The 17,708-nt window shown below is 34.6% G+C and overlaps 1 protein-coding gene across 2 annotated transcripts in view; it reads right to left on the bottom strand.

Moving 5' to 3' along the window:
• Positions 1 to 1,625: 1,625 nt before the first annotated feature.
• The window catches only part of GKAP1 (G kinase anchoring protein 1), an 87,988-nt gene continuing 71,905 nt past the window's right edge, over positions 1,626 to 17,708 (bottom strand). For both annotated transcript variants that reach the window (XM_028122283.2, XM_028122282.2), the window contains 5 exons: positions 11,905 to 12,006; positions 8,287 to 8,350; positions 4,750 to 4,820; positions 4,149 to 4,226; positions 1,626 to 1,871 (listed from right to left, as the gene is read on the bottom strand). In XM_028122283.2, the coding sequence (XP_027978084.1) occupies positions 1,824 to 1,871; positions 4,149 to 4,226; positions 4,750 to 4,820; positions 8,287 to 8,350; positions 11,905 to 12,006 (363 nt within the window). In that variant the 3' untranslated portion in view covers positions 1,626 to 1,823. The remainder of the gene's footprint in view (positions 1,872 to 4,148; positions 4,227 to 4,749; positions 4,821 to 8,286; positions 8,351 to 11,904; positions 12,007 to 17,708) is intronic.

Consider the following 17,708-nt stretch of genomic DNA (forward strand, 5'->3'; position numbering starts at 1 on the left):
AGTTTTCCCTGATGAAACTAAAGTATCAGCCTAGAAGTGATAGATTAAGCCATGGAAGTGGATATATCAGTCAAGGAAAAAGAATTCAGGGAGAAAAACAGAGCAATGCATACAGTACTCCAGAGAATACTCAACTCAAAAGAGGATGATCAATGAAGTTTTCTATGTGCCCAGGTGATTTTAAATCAATATACACCAGTAGAAAATGGCATTATCTGTTTAGCGTCTACTATGTGCCAGGCACTGTGCTAGATGTTAGATAATGCACTAAATGGATAATATGCAGGCATCCAAAGCAGATGATACAGTGTGCTTGGTAATTCAGTTCATAAACTACAGTTATAATTGAAATTATTCAAGTTCTGTCTAGCTTGTTCATATAGGACATTAGAAATTAGATTTTGTTCATCAGAGTTGAAAAATATGGCACCATGGAATATGACCATATAAATTTAATGATTTAGGTTCTAATGGCATCTATTCTTTTTTTTTTTTAAGATTTTATTTATTTGAGAGAGAGAGAGAATGAGAGATAGAGAGCATGAGAGGGAAGAGGGTCAGAAGGAGAAGCAGACTCCCTGCTGAGCAGGGAGCCCGATGCAGGACTCGATCCCGGGACTCCAGGATCATGACCTGAGCCGAAGGCAGTCGCTTAACGAACTGAGCCACCCAATAGATGCCCTAATGGCATCTATTCTTAATCAAAAGTAAAATTAGGAAAAAACTATCTACAAAAGCTTTACTACTTTATTAAATAATTATTCAGTATCCATTCTGTGCCACACAAAGGACTAAGTGCTAGGAATATAGGGAAAAATAAGAAGTCACAATTCTTTGCAAGGTTCATGTAACCTCATGGAAGAACCTACACATAAAAGCAATGATGACATTAAGTATTTTTTTCCTCAAACACTTACATGAAGTGGAATTTTTCATTTAATACTGGTTTTGGAGGCCAAGGTCAGTATTTATGTATTCATTTTTGTTGTACAACCAAAAAACCTGTATTTTAATGAATCATATTTGTATTTCACTGACTACACTAAGAACAAAATCAATCCCATAAACTACTATTTATTTTAGCGACTGATGAAACCTATTAAATCTCTCATTCATTCCTCCCCCACTTCAACAATTTTTCTTTTCTCAGTGTGTCATGCTTCTGTCCACAAGACAGACTGTTCTTTAAACAAGTATTTCAGCACAGATTTTGCTCCTTCTGCCTGGACTGCCTCTCAACAAATTTACAGCAAAGGTATCTACCCTCTAAAAACTATCTCATACAAGTTTTCTCAATTTCCAAACAATATGCTATCACACTAATATGTATGGTAATTACTTTTGCTGTTGTCTTTACACCTCCCCCACTTCTATGTCCCCTAAGCATAAGCTACTTGAGGGTATCCACCTTTTTTCACTTATTTTGCAGATCCTGTAGGGTTTAGCATGCAGAAAGTGCTGAGTAAATATTCACTGAACTTAAACAATCCAATTTACTAATATTACTTTCACATTGTTTCTGAAAATTTAAAAAATCAAACATATTACTGGAAGAGTAAATTAATTTTATTGACTGATGAAAAACTAAAGTGATAAGAAGTATGGATAGTAAACAATAATCATTGAGTTCTGCTGGAATTCTATTTTTCTTCTTTTCACTTTAAGCCAAAAGGACATAAAATTATAGACTGTTAGTGAGCTAATCATTTTAAAGTTTCTTCAACAAAACTGCATAGTTTAGCAGTTGCACAGCATTAAATATATACATTTTTGCAAAACCCTGAAAGTTTTAATTTTTGTGTTGACCTCAAAGGCTAATGGAATCACCTACACTGGTCGGATTCAGAGTTTCTTTTCCCTTTTCTGCCACCCTGTAAAGAAAAATAGGGCAAATTATTTAGGAAGTATCATTTTGGGGGCAATTTCATTTTAAGAATAAACGAGACCAAAGGCATTTTGAATATGAGAAACAAACAATTTTTTTGAGTTTGTTGTAAATTTGAATGTGCATACCACTAAATTATTTTTACAAGGTTATTTTTTTACAAATGGTTAAAGCAGGTTATATGAAGCAGTTACTTCTACTTGAATTAGTTTAGACTTAGTAAGATCACCAATATTTTATTTGTTAGAGCCTGGACTGTCCCAGGTTTTTAAAAATATGTAATTTTTGATCAATACTAAAATAAACAATTTGCTTCATATAATCAGCAAATTTGCTAATTCAGTTCATTACCTTTTAGGATAATTCAATTTCTAATCCAAGTTAGTCTTGTTCATATTAGACAGCATTAGAAATCTGATTTTGTTCATCAGTGGGTTGAAAAGCAGGTTATACTTTTCATATTGCTCAGTGACATATATGAATCTGTATTTAATTTGCTCCAAATAAAACTCAACCTATGGAATTTGATTTGAGCCAAGGAAAGAGGGAGGAGCTTAAAAGAAGTATTTTACATAACTTTTAATATAACATTTTCTTCCTGACTCTAATTTAAAAAGCAAATACTCATTGCAGAAATACAGAAAGTACCAAGGTACAAAAAAGAAAATTAAAATCATCCTTAACTATTCAATCCCCCATTTTAACCATAATTAATGGTTTGATGTATTTTCCTTACAATAATTTTATAGTTTTCTCCTCCATTTTTATAAATTATGGCAATGATACCCAAACTTAGTTGATCATAGAATCACCTAAAATGGTAATATTTTTCAAATTCTGATGTCTAGACTTTGTCCCGGATCTATTTATTTATAATTACCAGAAGTGGGCAGAAAAACCTGTAATTCATAAAGTTCCCAAGTGATTCTTGGTCACTTTCGTGGTCAGCCAAGTTTGGGAACTAGTACTTGTCTGTGGAAGTGCATTTCTTAAACTGGTGGTTCTATCCGGGGCACATGGAATCCAGACCCATTTACTAGTGTTGGCAGCTACTCTTTGTTGCTTTCATCCTTGTTCTGCTCATAACTTCCCTCTTGGTGGTCACAAACATTTCTACATCAAACTTTTTTATAAAAAAGAAAAATCAAGTATAAGAATGCCATTATTCATTCCTGACCAAATCAAAGTTTTGCACAGATTCATTCAGAGAAAAAAAAAGTAGAAGAGGGTATATGGGACCTGAGATGTGTAATACCATGTATTAAAAACAAAATTTATTTCCTGTAGCAGGAAAATACAAATACATTTACTAAAAACTTTCCTACAAAGTAGATACCCACTATGCGTAAGCACCAGTGTTACACAGCTTAAAACTCTTACCTTGTTTTTCAACAAGATTAAAAACAAAAACAAAACAAAACAAAAAACCCCACACAAAATTCAAGGATCCTTTTTGAAGTCTCCCAGGCAAAGGGAATTCTCCTTCCTAGACTGAAGCGAGGTCAAACCTGGGGCTGTTAAAATTTCTATGTTCTCCAGGCCAACAGTGGTGGCTTTCAAACCGTTTTGACTATGACCCCCCCCACATTAACTAACACATTTTTATATCATGACTTAGACACACATACATACATACAAATATATGTGTGTGTGTATACACATATATACATATACACATATACTGAAACAAAGAACTGATTTTTTTTTTTTTACTGCTTCGTCCAGAAAAAAATGCTGAATGCCAGCTTGTAAATGCAGAAGAAATAATAGAATTAGAAAAAGTCACTATTTTTGCAACCACCAAAATAATAACTGATAAAAATATCACAATGGAAGCTAAAAACACTGGGTAAAAAGAAAAGGATATTCACACAATCTCAAAGTATCACTTCACATATTTATTAATTATAAAGGGTAAAAGATATCTTTACAATGGAGATATCTAGGAGAAACTGCTGTACCCAAGTGATCAAATTTATATAATAGGACAAATGTCATTATGTACTGTCCCTCAAAATGATTCACTGACACATATGCCACATCATGTACCAAGGATTTTACTTAGTTATTGCTGTATGTACCAATATTCAGGATAACCCTAACATTTTCTAAAGTGTAAATTATATGACCAATAACAACAAAATTATTAATATGTTTGGCAAACAGATTTTGGACTGAATAAAATAGTACTTTATTCTCACATAGTATCTATTCTAAATGTATTATTTGTGATGAGAACACTTTCAAAATTATAAAAGCATACCTGGTATTTGGCTAGTTCTGCTTGTAATACTTTCACTTTAGATCTTTCTTGTTCTAATGCGGCATGAAGTGAAGTCACCTAAAACCAAACATTCAATTTAAAAAAGACTGTCTCTTTAGGCAAATACTCTTAATTCGTAACACTTAGTCACAATGATGAATTTATTTCTAGATGAACAGACATCAGAGGAGAACCACCAAGCACACACACAATTTCAGTTAAGCATTTTACTCAGTTATATATTAAAGACAGAGAGGAGAAGCTCACTATTCTAAGAGAAAATGCACAGTAAGGATGGGAAGGGGAAAAAGTCAAATCCATGAATAGGATAAGTTCTATCTGCCCTTTTTATCTCTATATGAGTCTGCATCAAGTAAAATACAACCTTATCTTCCCTTAGTCTTCAGGACATAACTCCCTCCCCTCAGCACAGTAAACAGAATCTTCCTTCATTTGCTATTACATGATAATAATGAAGTATAATTTGTTTCATTTTATCACAGTGTGATGGGATGTATTTTTGTTTAACCAAGTTTCATAATTTAGGACTAAAGAAAAATAGCTTAAGAAAATCAGTCCTGTATATTTCAGTTTTTCTTACCTGTATAGTTAGCTCATTCTTGATACTTTGTGATTCATCAACTTGCAGAAGTATTTCTGCTTTATCTTTCACTGACAAGAAAGGAAAAACAGCAGTATAATCTTTTTAATCACTCAAATACTTGAACAATACACTTTAGTGAACCAAGACAGCAGTGCAGTTGGGCAAAGATTAACTGTCCTTATACTGAATGAATGTATTTCTTAATTCTATATAGCTCTTATTTTTTCACTGGTAAATTCTGATCATTATTACTACAGCAGTTTTTCTTGGAAATTTTACATTTTCTGTGGTGTTAAAATATTAATTGTATAGATATCTTGAAAGATAAAATGTTTCCAGCTATTCTAAAGAGGACAAGGACAGAAACAATTTCTCATAGGGATAAAACATATCTTGACTAATCTTAAAGCAAGATTTTAAAAACAAGGTAGGGTGTTTTTGTTTTGTTTTGTTAAATTGTCAGGGTGAGCAGTACCGTAAGGCCCACAAAAATGATTTTTATCTGACTGTTCATACCAATAAAGCACTGTCAGGTAAATGTAGCTCATATGATCATAACTGATGACATACACCTGTGGTCTTTTAGAACTATTCCTTTGTCTGGAGGTTTTCCCTCTTTGGGGAAGCAAGAGATTTATCTACATTTTGGCCCCTAGGTTTCCTAAGCTTTAAAAATCTTCACATGGCTAACAACTTCTTTAACCCATGGTAATGGTTATGATGCATGAAAAACTAACTCCTCGACTTTGAAAACAAACTAGGAGAGGCTGAAGAGACAAAACTGTAATAAATTTAGTGAAGGAGGAAAAGATCAAATATATGACTACTGTTATCACCACAGCTCTACCAATATAACACTATAATTCAAATTTATCTATCATAGTTTAATGTAGTAAAGTGAGACACTGCATCAAGAATCAAATCACAGTCTCTCAAGATTCCACTTGGTAACTTTTACATTCCCACTCCCCAGAATTAGGCATACTCACTTAGAACTTGTGATTTTTAAGAATTATGTAACATTTCAATTATAGTCAGTTTTCCAATAACATGCTTGTTTTGAAAACACGAATTTGTTTCACTGAGATTGCTGTATTATGAAACAACCTGAACATAACATGAATTTTGCATTTGCTTGAGAATAATTTCACAAATACAGAAAACAGCACCCATGCACACACCTCAAATATCAACCAGCTATTTCTGTCCACTGTTAAGAACCACACCAACTTTCCATCCTTCCACTGCTTCATAGTAACACACAATCTGCAGACCCTCTGAGGCCTATTTCCTCAAGCAAACTTAAGGCAGTCTTTCAGGTAAAGTGCCATACTTATTACAGTATTTGTGCTTAACCACTTTAACATGTGTAAAACTGTGTTACTGTTTTTATTAGATGCCCAACTTTTTTTAAATGTGTCTCTGAAGAAGTTTTTTTTTTTGAGTGTTGCACCTTCCTAACCCCATTTCCCAATAAACCTTGTGGTTTTAATTGTGTGCTTTCACAGAGATTGGTAATTTTTAAGAATATGTGTTGCATTATATTGGAGATGACTGTATTCACACTCACATTATAAATGCTAGCATCTGTGTGCTCTAACGTACTGTATTTTTTATATAATGGTTCTATATAAAATTCTCCTACTTGGATTTTTTTTTTTTAAACTTAAATTCAATTAGCCAACATGTAGTACATCACTAGTTTTTGATGTAGTGTTCAATGATTAATTTGTTGCATATAACCCCCAGTGCTCATCACATTACATGCCCTCCTTAATGCCCATCACCAAGCTACTTGTTATTTTTTTTTAAAGTAATCTCTACACCCAATATTGGGCTTGAACTCATCACCCTGAGATCAAGAGTCGCACACTTTACCAACTGAGCCAGGTTGGCATCCCCACTTGGATTTTTTTTTATAGTATACAGTATGAACACTGATGTTATTTACTCGTAGCCATCTTAAATATATTTTTGAGAGAAAGCTTTTATCAGTTAACTTTCTCACTTTTCACAAATGTTTCCCTAAATAGGAATATTACTGTTTTTACATATTTAAAAATCATGCATCCAATGTCCAATGATATCCCTAATTTCTTCAATTAGAAATACAGCTTGTAAACAATTATTTTTTTTCATAATTTTGTTCATTAAATGATCCACATGGAACTCTGTAACAGCCACAGATCTATTAAATGATCCACATGATCCACATGGGACTCTATTACATGCACAGATCTAAATTAATCCCAGAATGTTCTTTCTCCATTATTCTTTAACTTCTTCAAATAATGCCTTTCCCCATTATTCTTTAACTTCTATTTCATCATTGTTAAGCTGTATAAATTAGATTATAAAAAATAGTAAAGTTATCAAACAATAAGTTTGAATTTATTTCAACAGCATATATTCTGTTCAACTGAACATGATTCCTGGTTTTTACTCATATGTTTTGATAACTGTTTTTTAATATAGTTTACAATTTTGATTGGACAATTCCACTCCCAGTATCTTCAATTTTTGGTATCTTGTTTATTCTGATTCAAGGTGAGTTTCACAATTTCTTGAACACTATACAGTACTCACAAGAGACTTGGGATATCACTGACACTTATTAACAGGGAAAACTATTTATTAAATTTAATTTTGTCTATTCAGAAGATTTTCTCTTATTCAGGTCTTTCTATGTGACTTTTATGATTTATAATTTCCTTTGCATGAGCTTCATATTAAAAAAATCAACACACTTCCATTTCTGTTATGAATGAAAAATTTTCATAGAACTTTCAAGGTAAGTATCACTAGGTATACATAATCAGGAATGCTACTGATGTTGTGGAGGGGCTTCATTTAACATCTACTTTACTAATGTGATTATCTCTAATCATTTTTGATTGATTTCCTTGGCTTCCTGCTGGTGAAATACTGCCAAAATTTAGAGGGGCCGCAAAAGTATAAAGAGTTGGGGAGGGGTACCTGGGTGGCTCAGTCAGTTAAGTGTCCAACTCTTGGTTTTGGCTCAGGTCATGATCTCAGGGTTGTGAGATCGAGCCCCATGTTGGGCTCTGTGCTCAGCATGGAATCTGCTTGTCCCTCTCCCTCTGCTCTTTCCCCTGCTCATGTGTGCACACACATTCTCTCTCTCTCATTCTCACTCTAAAATCAATAAATGGATTAAAAAAAAAAGACTAGGGGGAAAGGGAGAAGGAAAACCTAAAATGATGATAGGCATTCTCCTCTAATAATTAAAAAGAGAATCTTAAGCAAGATCTATTCTTGGTTTCCTGCCGAATGTAGTCCAATACTTTATAAGAATTGAAATTTCAAGCTTTCTCTTACCTGAATAGTTGGAAACTTGTGTTATACTAAGGTGCTGTAAGAGTGACTTGTAATAATAAAATTATCAGCAACAATTCAATCTGAATCACTCTGGGAAAATTTTTTATTTTATTGAGTTAATCATATATCTTGAAAAATTATCTTCAAATACTTTTAAAGGTTACTTTTAATTCTAAAAACACAGAAATCACTTACTTTCACCTTCCTGAAGCATTTTCAATAACTGTGCATTTCTTGCCTTTACTTCTTTATACTTTGCCTATAGTCAAAGAAAAAATATTTAATTTAAAGTAAATGGTGTAATTAATGATTTACTCTGAACTTATGGAGCTATGAATTCTAGGCTTGCTGAAAGACAGAAATTACTTTTGAAAGAAGTAGGATGGAGGAAAATGTATTCAGTACTATCTCCTCCTACATTAATTCCGTGGTACAATACTAGAAATTAATATTATAGGTGGTGGAAAATAAAGAAGAAAGAGATAAAACCGGAGAAAATTCAGGATAATACCAAATTTTCTTGAAGTTCTTTCTCTTTTTTTTCCTTAAAACCCTATACAATTCAAAATAATTAGATGAAAACAGAGAAAGATGATTCACAGCTCTAGACCAAAACTGTCCAGAGTTCTATACCAAAACTTTCTGCATGTGTTCTACATCTGCCATGGTCCAATATGTGGCTACTAACTACTGAGAGTGCCTAGGTACATACACACAGTAGTTACAGGACTATACAGCACAGTACTATGTCTGCTCATTTAAGGCTTTATTAATCTCTCATTATTTCATTAACTATATGTTGTTAAAGTAACTTTTAGCCGATATGAATTAGTAATTCACTGGAATATCTTTCAATTCTTTTTCAATTTCTTTTTCCAAATGATTTAGCTTCTCATAATACATAGATGACACAATTATACACTTATGAACAAGAGGAAATATGTTCCCACATTAACATCTTTATTCCAAGGAATTTTCTCCCTACAATACCTTATTTAACATATCTTAAGCAGACTTAATTATTTATAAATATTTAATATATTAATACATTGTAGAAAACAATAAATTTAATACATTGTGGAAAAACAAAAGATCAGAGAAAGAAAGCAGATCAGTATAAGAAACCTGTCATTTCTTCTCTTAACACGTAGGCACATAAGTACAGAAGCTACTGATTCAAAAATCTTTCTTGTAAAACATTTTTAATGTATTTTAAATCAAGGCAAATAGAGATGGCTTTTACTAAACACTCTATCCAGTAAATTGCTAATAAACCAGTAATGATATTCAGTGATATTGCAGACAATACACTGAAGAGAAAAGTAAACACCACAGTAAATATAAAGGAAGAACTTTTGAGAAGCTTAGGAATAAATGAGGGAGGTAAGTCAGATGGACACATAAAAATATGAAGGGGAAAAACATACATAGTTAACTACAAGTATATTCACTATGAATATATATCCACTATGAATATGAAACTGTATCTAAAAAATTCTCTCCCAGGGCCTCAATCAATGTTAATATCTTGCCAAACTCTATCTCCAGCTCAAGTCTTTTGTCCAAGGTACAGAGACACCTCTTGCAGCAGCCTTCGGGTCTAAAGTCAGCTCATAAAGCAAAAATCGCAAATGAGCAAAATTATCAATGAAAAATCTTTATGTTGCCCATAAAAATGGCATATATAGTTTTGTATATACAACCCTGAATAGCAAATTTATCTATAAAAACAAAATGTGTAACATACTAATGCCATGCAATTTATAAGAGCATAAATGAAATATACAGGACCCTTATTAGTATTTTTAATTTCATGAAAAAGAGAGAACTTAAGTTAACTAAGTTAAATGATACATATATTGTGAGTTCAGCTGCATCCTGAACATCTATGCCTACATCCATAGCCATTTCAAACTTAGCATATACAAAATGGACTATTAGTCCTCTCTGCCCAAACCTATTCAAAATGTGCTCTTCCTCTCACACTCCATACCTCTTCATTGTTTTACTACACTGTCTTCACTCCAGGCCTCATGCATGTGTGTGTGTGTGTGTGTATACACACACACACACACACACACACACACACACACACATATATATTTTATATACATCTTATAAATATATTTATATACATCTTATAATATATTTAGGTCGAGTTTTTCAGTAAGAATTGAAGTATATATATACTTAGCACCAATCCAGTGGTTGTAATTGCAGTTCTTTTTTTCTGCACATAATTTATGAAGCTTTGGGTTTATTTATTTAATTCTATTTTTTTCATCACAAGTGTACTCTTTAATCCCCATCACCTATTTTCCCCATCCCTCCACCCACTTCCCCTCTGGTAACCACCAGTTTGTTCTCTATAGTTAAGAGTCTGTTTCTTGGTTTGTCTCTCTTTCTTCTCCCTTTTGTTTTGTTTCTTAAATTCCACATATGAGTGAGATCATATGGTGTTTGTCTTTCTCTAACTGGCTTATCTCACTTAGCATTATATTCTCTAGATCCATCCATGTTGTTGCAAATGGCAAGATTTCATTCTTTTTATAGCTGAATAATATTCCATCACACACACACGCCACAACTTCTTTATCTTTGTTGTGCTCAACAAAAGAAAAGGAAAATATAAATCACAAAGAAAAAGCTAAGGGAGATGGGTGGATGCAGTCCAAAAAAAAGTTTTAGCTGGGATGATTCCTAAAGGCATGTGTAAAGGAGAAAGGAAAATATAAGAACCATCAGGGCTGGAACTTGATTTATCATTTTTCTCACTATTACATTATGTAGGGCCCAGAAAAGTACCTGGCACATTATAGGCACTCAATAAATAACTGTTGAGTGAATAAATATTAGTCAAAAAAAGAATGACACTTGAGACGAATAAGAGATTTTCTGAAAAGCCTAAAGAAGCAAGTAAAAGGGTAACATGTAGCTCTTGGTTTAAAAAAAATTGTATAAATAACAAGTGTTGGCGAGGATGTGGAGAAACTGGATCCTTTGTACACAGATCATGGGAATGTAAAATGGTGCAGGTGCTATGGAAAACAATCTGGCAGTTTCTCCAGAATTTAAATGATCCAGCAATTCCACTTTTAGGTATATACCCAAAAGAACTGAAAGCAGGGACTCAGATACTTGTACACTTATGTTCATGGCAGCACTGTTCACAACAGTGAAATGGTGGAAACAATGCAAGTATCCATAAATAGAATAAACAAAATGTAGTGTAAATATATGTGTGTGTATATATATATATATATATATATATATATACACACACATACATACACACACACACAATGGACTATTATTCAGCCATAAGAAGAATGAAATTCTGATACATGCAAAAATATGGATGAAACTTGAAAACATTACTCTAAGTGAATTAAGCTAGACACACAAAGACAAATATGATTCCACTTATATGAAGTATCTAGATTAAGCAAATTCATTGGGATTAGAGGTTACGGGGGCTGCAAAGAAAAGGGAAATGGGAAGTTATTTATGGGTACAGAATTTGGGATGATGAAAATGTTCTGGAAATAGATAGTGTTGATAACTACACAACACTGAAGATAATTAATGCCAATAAATTATATACTTAAAAATGGTTAAAATGGCAAATTTAATGTTACATATATTTTCACATGATTAAAAATCATATTGTCATTCAGATTTTATATCATTAAATGAGAGTTTAAAAACCTAAACAGAAATATTATTTCTAATTAATCATATATATTAACATAAAAGAAAAACAGAAAAGTGCAATTTTATAGAATTAGTTTACAGCAGTAAATAATTACAAACCTCCCATTGAGTGATCACATTTTTCAGCTTCTGGATTTCAGCATCTTTCCTTTCAAGTTCCAACTTTAGTCTTTCAATTCTTCCATCTTTCAGAACTACTTCCTGTGGGAGAAAAACACTATTTTAGAACTAAGATAGTTCTGGGGTGCCTGACTCAGTAAGTAGAGCATGTGACTCTGGATCTCAGGGTTTTGAACTTGAGCCTCACTTCAATTGCTTAAAAATAAAATCTTAAAATAAAAAAAAAAGAAAAGAAGAAACTGAGATAGTCTTACCAATTCTGGTTTGCAATATTCCTTTGTGAAAAGTTTAACAGGAAAAAAAAAATCCCTATTTTCCTGATTTCAATTCATTTTCTAAAGCAACCTTAAACTGCTGACTACATTCCTACTTCTACTCAAATATAGAATTGTAATTATTACAGTGAAAGCAAATAAGATATTTATGATTAATCTCAAGCTACAAACATAACAGAATAATATCAGAGCTTTGAAATATTTCTATACTGGAATAAACATATTAAAAGTGCTCTGTTACAAGTTGTTATTAGTCTATCTTTAAAACCCAAAAGAATTTAAAACTTATGAGAAATAATAAATAGTAATAAATTTTTATAATTATTTTATAATTTATAATTATTTTATAACTATACAAAATAAATAAATAAATAACAAAGAACAAAACCCCCAAATTAAGAACTTTTCTCTACATCAGCAATTAGCAGGTGGAAAATATAACTAGAGGGCGCCTGGGTGGCTCAGTTGGTTAAGCAACTGCCTTCGGCTCAGGTCATGATCCTGGAGTCCGGGGATCGAGTACCACATCAGGGCTCCCTGCTCAGCGGGGGGTCTGCTTCTCCCTCTGACCCTCTTCCCTCTTGTGCTCTCTCTCTCTCAAATAAATAAAATCTTTAAAAAAAAAAGAAAATATAACTAGAAAAACCATTTCCCCCAGTAGCTATAAAAAAATCCCTAAGACTAAAATTCAGAAATGTTTAGGATCTATAAAGAAAACTGTAAAATATTGAAAAGGACATGGAACAAAGTATGTTTGTAGATGGGAAAACTAAATATTACTTTGTAAATTCAATAAAATTTCAATTGAAGACGAACCATTAGAGACTGATGGACCCTGAAAAACAAACTGAGGGTTCTAGAGGGGAGGGGGGTGGGGGGATGGGTTAGCCTGGTGATGGGTATTAAGGAGGGCACGTTCTGCGTGGAGCACTGGGTGTTATGCACAAACAATGAATCATGGAACACTACATCAAAAACTAATGATGTAATGTATGGTGATTAACATAACAATAAAAAATTATTTTAAAAAGCTATTTAATAAAAAAAATTTCAATTGAAATTCCAGTCAAAACTTCATCTGGGAGAACACAGGATAGAAATAAAAAGTTAACGCAATGAAGAAGAATTTGCCTACCAAATAACTACACCACACAGCAAAAATAACTACAATAGTGTGGTCAGGGCACCTGGGTTGACAGAACAATGTACCAGAAAAGAAAGTCCAGAAAGATATTTAAGATATAAGAATTTACAGTAATATAATTATGGTATTTTAAAGAAGTGAGAAAAGGCTGAATTACAGAATAAATGTAGGTTACAGGATAAGTGGCTAACTGAGAAAAAAAATCAAGTTAAATAAATCCCTGCCATCTTGCACCACATACCCCGACAAATTTAAATGTAAAAAAATCATCCCAAAGTCAAATAAGAGTATAAATTGGTTCTATTTATCTAATGAGTGATGTGGCAACATGAACTTATTCTAAAGATTCTGAGCACCTAACTACTAGGTGCTGCATGGACTATGGTGAAGAGAGCTGAAACAACTCTTGCTCTCATGGGACTTGTCTGGAGAGGAGGCAGATACAAACGTAAATGCTGCAATTAGAAAGCGAGGTTTAAGCTATGAAGAAAAGAAGCATAATGCTATGAAGGGAATAATGTGGATTATTCCCTTGTGGATCCGGGAAGCTCTCTCTGAGGTAGTGACACTTAAGATGAACTTTGAGTGATGGGAAGGAGCTGGCTAAGCAAAAAGAGGAGATAAGAGATTTCCAAGGAAAAAGGACAGTATGCTTAAAGGCCCCAAGGCAGGAAGGAGCGAGCCTAGAGAATTTGAAGGAAAAAGAGGCCAGTATGGTTGGAGTTTAGTGAGGGGGTAGATAGTACAAGACAAGAGGCCTGATCTTGGAGGGCCTTGGGAAGCAGGGAAGGAATTTGAGCAGGACTATCAGCTTTCTACTCATGTTACATTTATGTTTTTAAGGGATCACTTTGGCTGCTGTGGAAAATGCATTAGAGTTGATAAAAGAGGTGGAAAAATGCTTTAATTGCTACTGCAAGCCCACGTCAGTGAAGATCATGCCTGAGATTAGAAGCAGTTTAGATAGAGAGAAGTGTACCATATGAGAAATTATATTGGGAACAGAATCTACAGTATTTTATTAGCAGTTGAATGTGGCAGGTGAGGATGATGAGCACTTCAAGATTCTAGTTTAAGGAATAAGGGGGAGTAGACCCAGATTAGAAACAGATATAATATTAGGCCCAAGAATTTCACTTCTAGGAATTTACCTTAAATAGAGAAGTGAGGTGGGAGGATATCTATGAGTGTTCACTGCAGATCTATTACAAAAAACTAGATATCAATTTAAATGCCCAACAATAGGATATAGGCTAAATATATGGCAAATTTATAAAACTGAAAACTCTGAAATCACTAAAAATGATACAGAACCATAAAATATATTCACATGGTCTCAATCTCACTATACGCAAAGAAAAAATTCTGGAAGGACATACACTAAAAATTTACTCTTAGGAGATTTATTTTTGTGAGATTATGGAAATTTCACCTTATCGTTTAAAAATTTCCTTTTATCAAAATTGTTTTATACTGAGTATAGAATCATTGAATAAAATACTATTCTAATTTTGAAAAAATGGAAACACTTAAGTATTAAAATAAAATCTAGATGAATAAGGATATCTATCATCTTTGAGTAGGAAAGCCCTTCTGAACATAATATCAAACGGAGGAAACTAAAAGGAAAAGACTGATACATTTAACTTGATGAAAAAATCTCCAAAAATACTAAAATAAAATCAAAAGACAATGAGACCCTTATGGTTTTCCTCCCTCTCTGTTTTTATCTTATTTTAACTGGAAAAAATTGTCATAACCATATGACAGGCCTATAACCAATAAACATGAGAAAGTATACAATCTCAGTATTAAACAAGGAAATGTTATATCAAACTGGTACATTTAAAATATTTTTTTCTCAGTGTGGGGTAACTGAAAGCAATTTAATTATTAAAAAACTCAACTATTTAATGTATAAGAATTATTACTTAATAACCCAAAATGCTCTCACATCTTTAACTAAAAAGTGGTCCATTTAACAGTTTCTACATTATAAGAAGGGAAAAAAAGTATATATCCAAAGAAAAGTAGGACCAAAACAAACTATCAATAGTTTTCTCCAGGTGAATAAAATTAAGGTCATTTTTCCCACTACATCTACAAACTGGGGATAATATCTACCAACTTCATAATTAACTGTGCAAATTAAATGAAATAACCATTTTAAGTACTTAATATAGTATCTGGCAAATATATAGTAAAGCCCTCAAATATTAATTTTTGCCATTATCATTTCTCCAATTATCAGTAGTTTTCAAATTTCTTTAACAAAGATGACTTTTTGGGATGCCTGGGTGGCTCAGTAGGTTAAGTGTCTGCCTTCAGTTCAGGTCATGATCCCAGGGTCCTGGGATCAAGTCCCACATCGGGCTCCCTGCTCAGCGGGGAACCTGCTTCTCCCTGTGCCTGCCACTCCCCCTGCTTGTGCTCTAACAAATAAATAAAATCTTTAAAAAAAAAAAAAGAATGACTTTTTAGGGGCGCCTGGGTGGCTCAGTTGGTTAAGCATCCGACTTTTGGTTTCGGCTCAGGTCATGATCTCAGGGTCCTGGGATCGAGCCCCGGGACAGGCTCTGCACGCAGTGGGGAGTCTGCTGGAGATTTTCTCTTTCCCTCTCCCTCTGTCCCTCCCCACCACTCACATACTCCCTCTCTAAAATAAATAAATCTTTTAAAAAAGACAACAGGGACTGCTTCTTGGGGGGGCGGAGCAAGATGGCGGAGGAGTAGGAGACCTAGATTTCGTCTGGTCTCAGGAATTCAGCTGAATAGGGACCAAACCATTCTGAACACCTACGAACTCAACAGGAGAGCGAAGAGGAGAGTAGCAACAACTCTCTGAACAGAGAAGCGACAACTTACTGGAAGGCAGGACGTGCGGAGAAGTGAATCCGAGGCGATATTCGGGAGGATAGTTGGCGGGGGAGGGGCCTCCGCCGGCCGCTTCTGGCAAGTGATAGAGCCGCGGAGCACAAAATCGGACCTTTTAGAAGTTGGCTCCGCTGAGGGACGTCGCTCCAGTGGCTAAGCTGGGGGTGGAACCTTCGCGGGACAGTGTGGTCTCAGGACCCTTGGGGTCACAGAAAGACCGGGGGAGCCTGAGTGCGCCAGAGCTCCCAGGTATCGGAGCGGGGAAGCCGGCTGCAGAGACGGAGCCAAGGCGCGGGCTCTCAGCTCGGGGTGGCCATAAACTGTGATCCGCGGCCCAGTCGGGCCACTGCTCCTGCAGCAGGGACCCAACAAGCGGCAGAGCTGGGGAGACTCCCCTTCCTTCCCGGGGAGGAGCGGCGCGGGAACGCACCGCAGGGATCTGCTGGGATTGGAGACTCCACACGGGGTCGGGTGCCAGAGATACAAACGCTCGGTCACAGGCCGGGTGAGCACGGAGTGCGGCCGGAGACCGGGGACAAGGGAGTGACTGCTTTTCTCTGGGGGCGCACTGAGGAGCGGGGCCCCGAGTTCTCAGCTCCTCCGGGTGGAGATTGGGAGGCCACCATTTTTGCCCTGCTCCTCCAAGGCTGTACGGAGAGCTTGCAGGGAACAAAAGCTCCTGAGATCAAACCCGAGCAGCTTGCTTAGCCCGGACCGACAAGGGCGGGGCAATTCAGCCTCCGGCAAAGACATTTGGAAACCACAGCAACAGGCCCCTCCCCCAGAAGATCAGCACGAACAGCCAGCAAGCCAAGACCAAGTTTACCGATCAAGGAGAACGGGAGAACTCCAGCGCTAGGGGAATACTGCATATAGAATTCATGGCTTTTTTTTACCATGATTCATTAGTTCATCAAAGTTAATTTTTCTTAACTGTTTTTTTTTTCTTTTTCTTTTTCCCTTTTTCAACCAACATCTTATCAATCTCTTTTTTAAAAAGAAAAAACATTTTTTATTTTTCATTTTTACAGTCATATTTTATCCCTTCATATTAGTTACCCTTATTTTTGGCATATATATATAAGTTGTTCTCTCTTTAAAATTTTGAGATACAATTTCTTCTAAAAGATAAAAATATACCCTAAATCACTAGTGTATGGTTCTGTTCTAGTCTCCTGCCTGATCACATTCTCTCCCTTTTTTCTTTTTTTTTTTTAAATCTTCTTTCTTTCTTCAAACAACTTATCTTATCAAGTCCTTTTATAAAATCTTTTATAATTTTTATCTTTACAGTCATCTTCTATCCCTTCATTGTATCAACCCTTATTTTGTACATATATGTCTTTCTTCCTTTAAAATTTTAGGAGGCACTTTTTTTCTAACAGATCAAAATACGCCCAAAATCTAGTGTGTGCCACTGATCTATGCACTAGCCTGATCATATTTGATCACATTCTGCTTTTTTTGTATTGTTCTGTTTTTGTTTTTAT

Source organism: Eumetopias jubatus, unplaced genomic scaffold (genome assembly GCF_037043125.1).
Source record: "Eumetopias jubatus isolate StellerSeaLion01/CBP00866 unplaced genomic scaffold, mEumJub1_p1.0 scaffold_15, whole genome shotgun sequence".
NCBI lineage: Eukaryota > Metazoa > Chordata > Mammalia > Carnivora > Otariidae > Eumetopias > Eumetopias jubatus.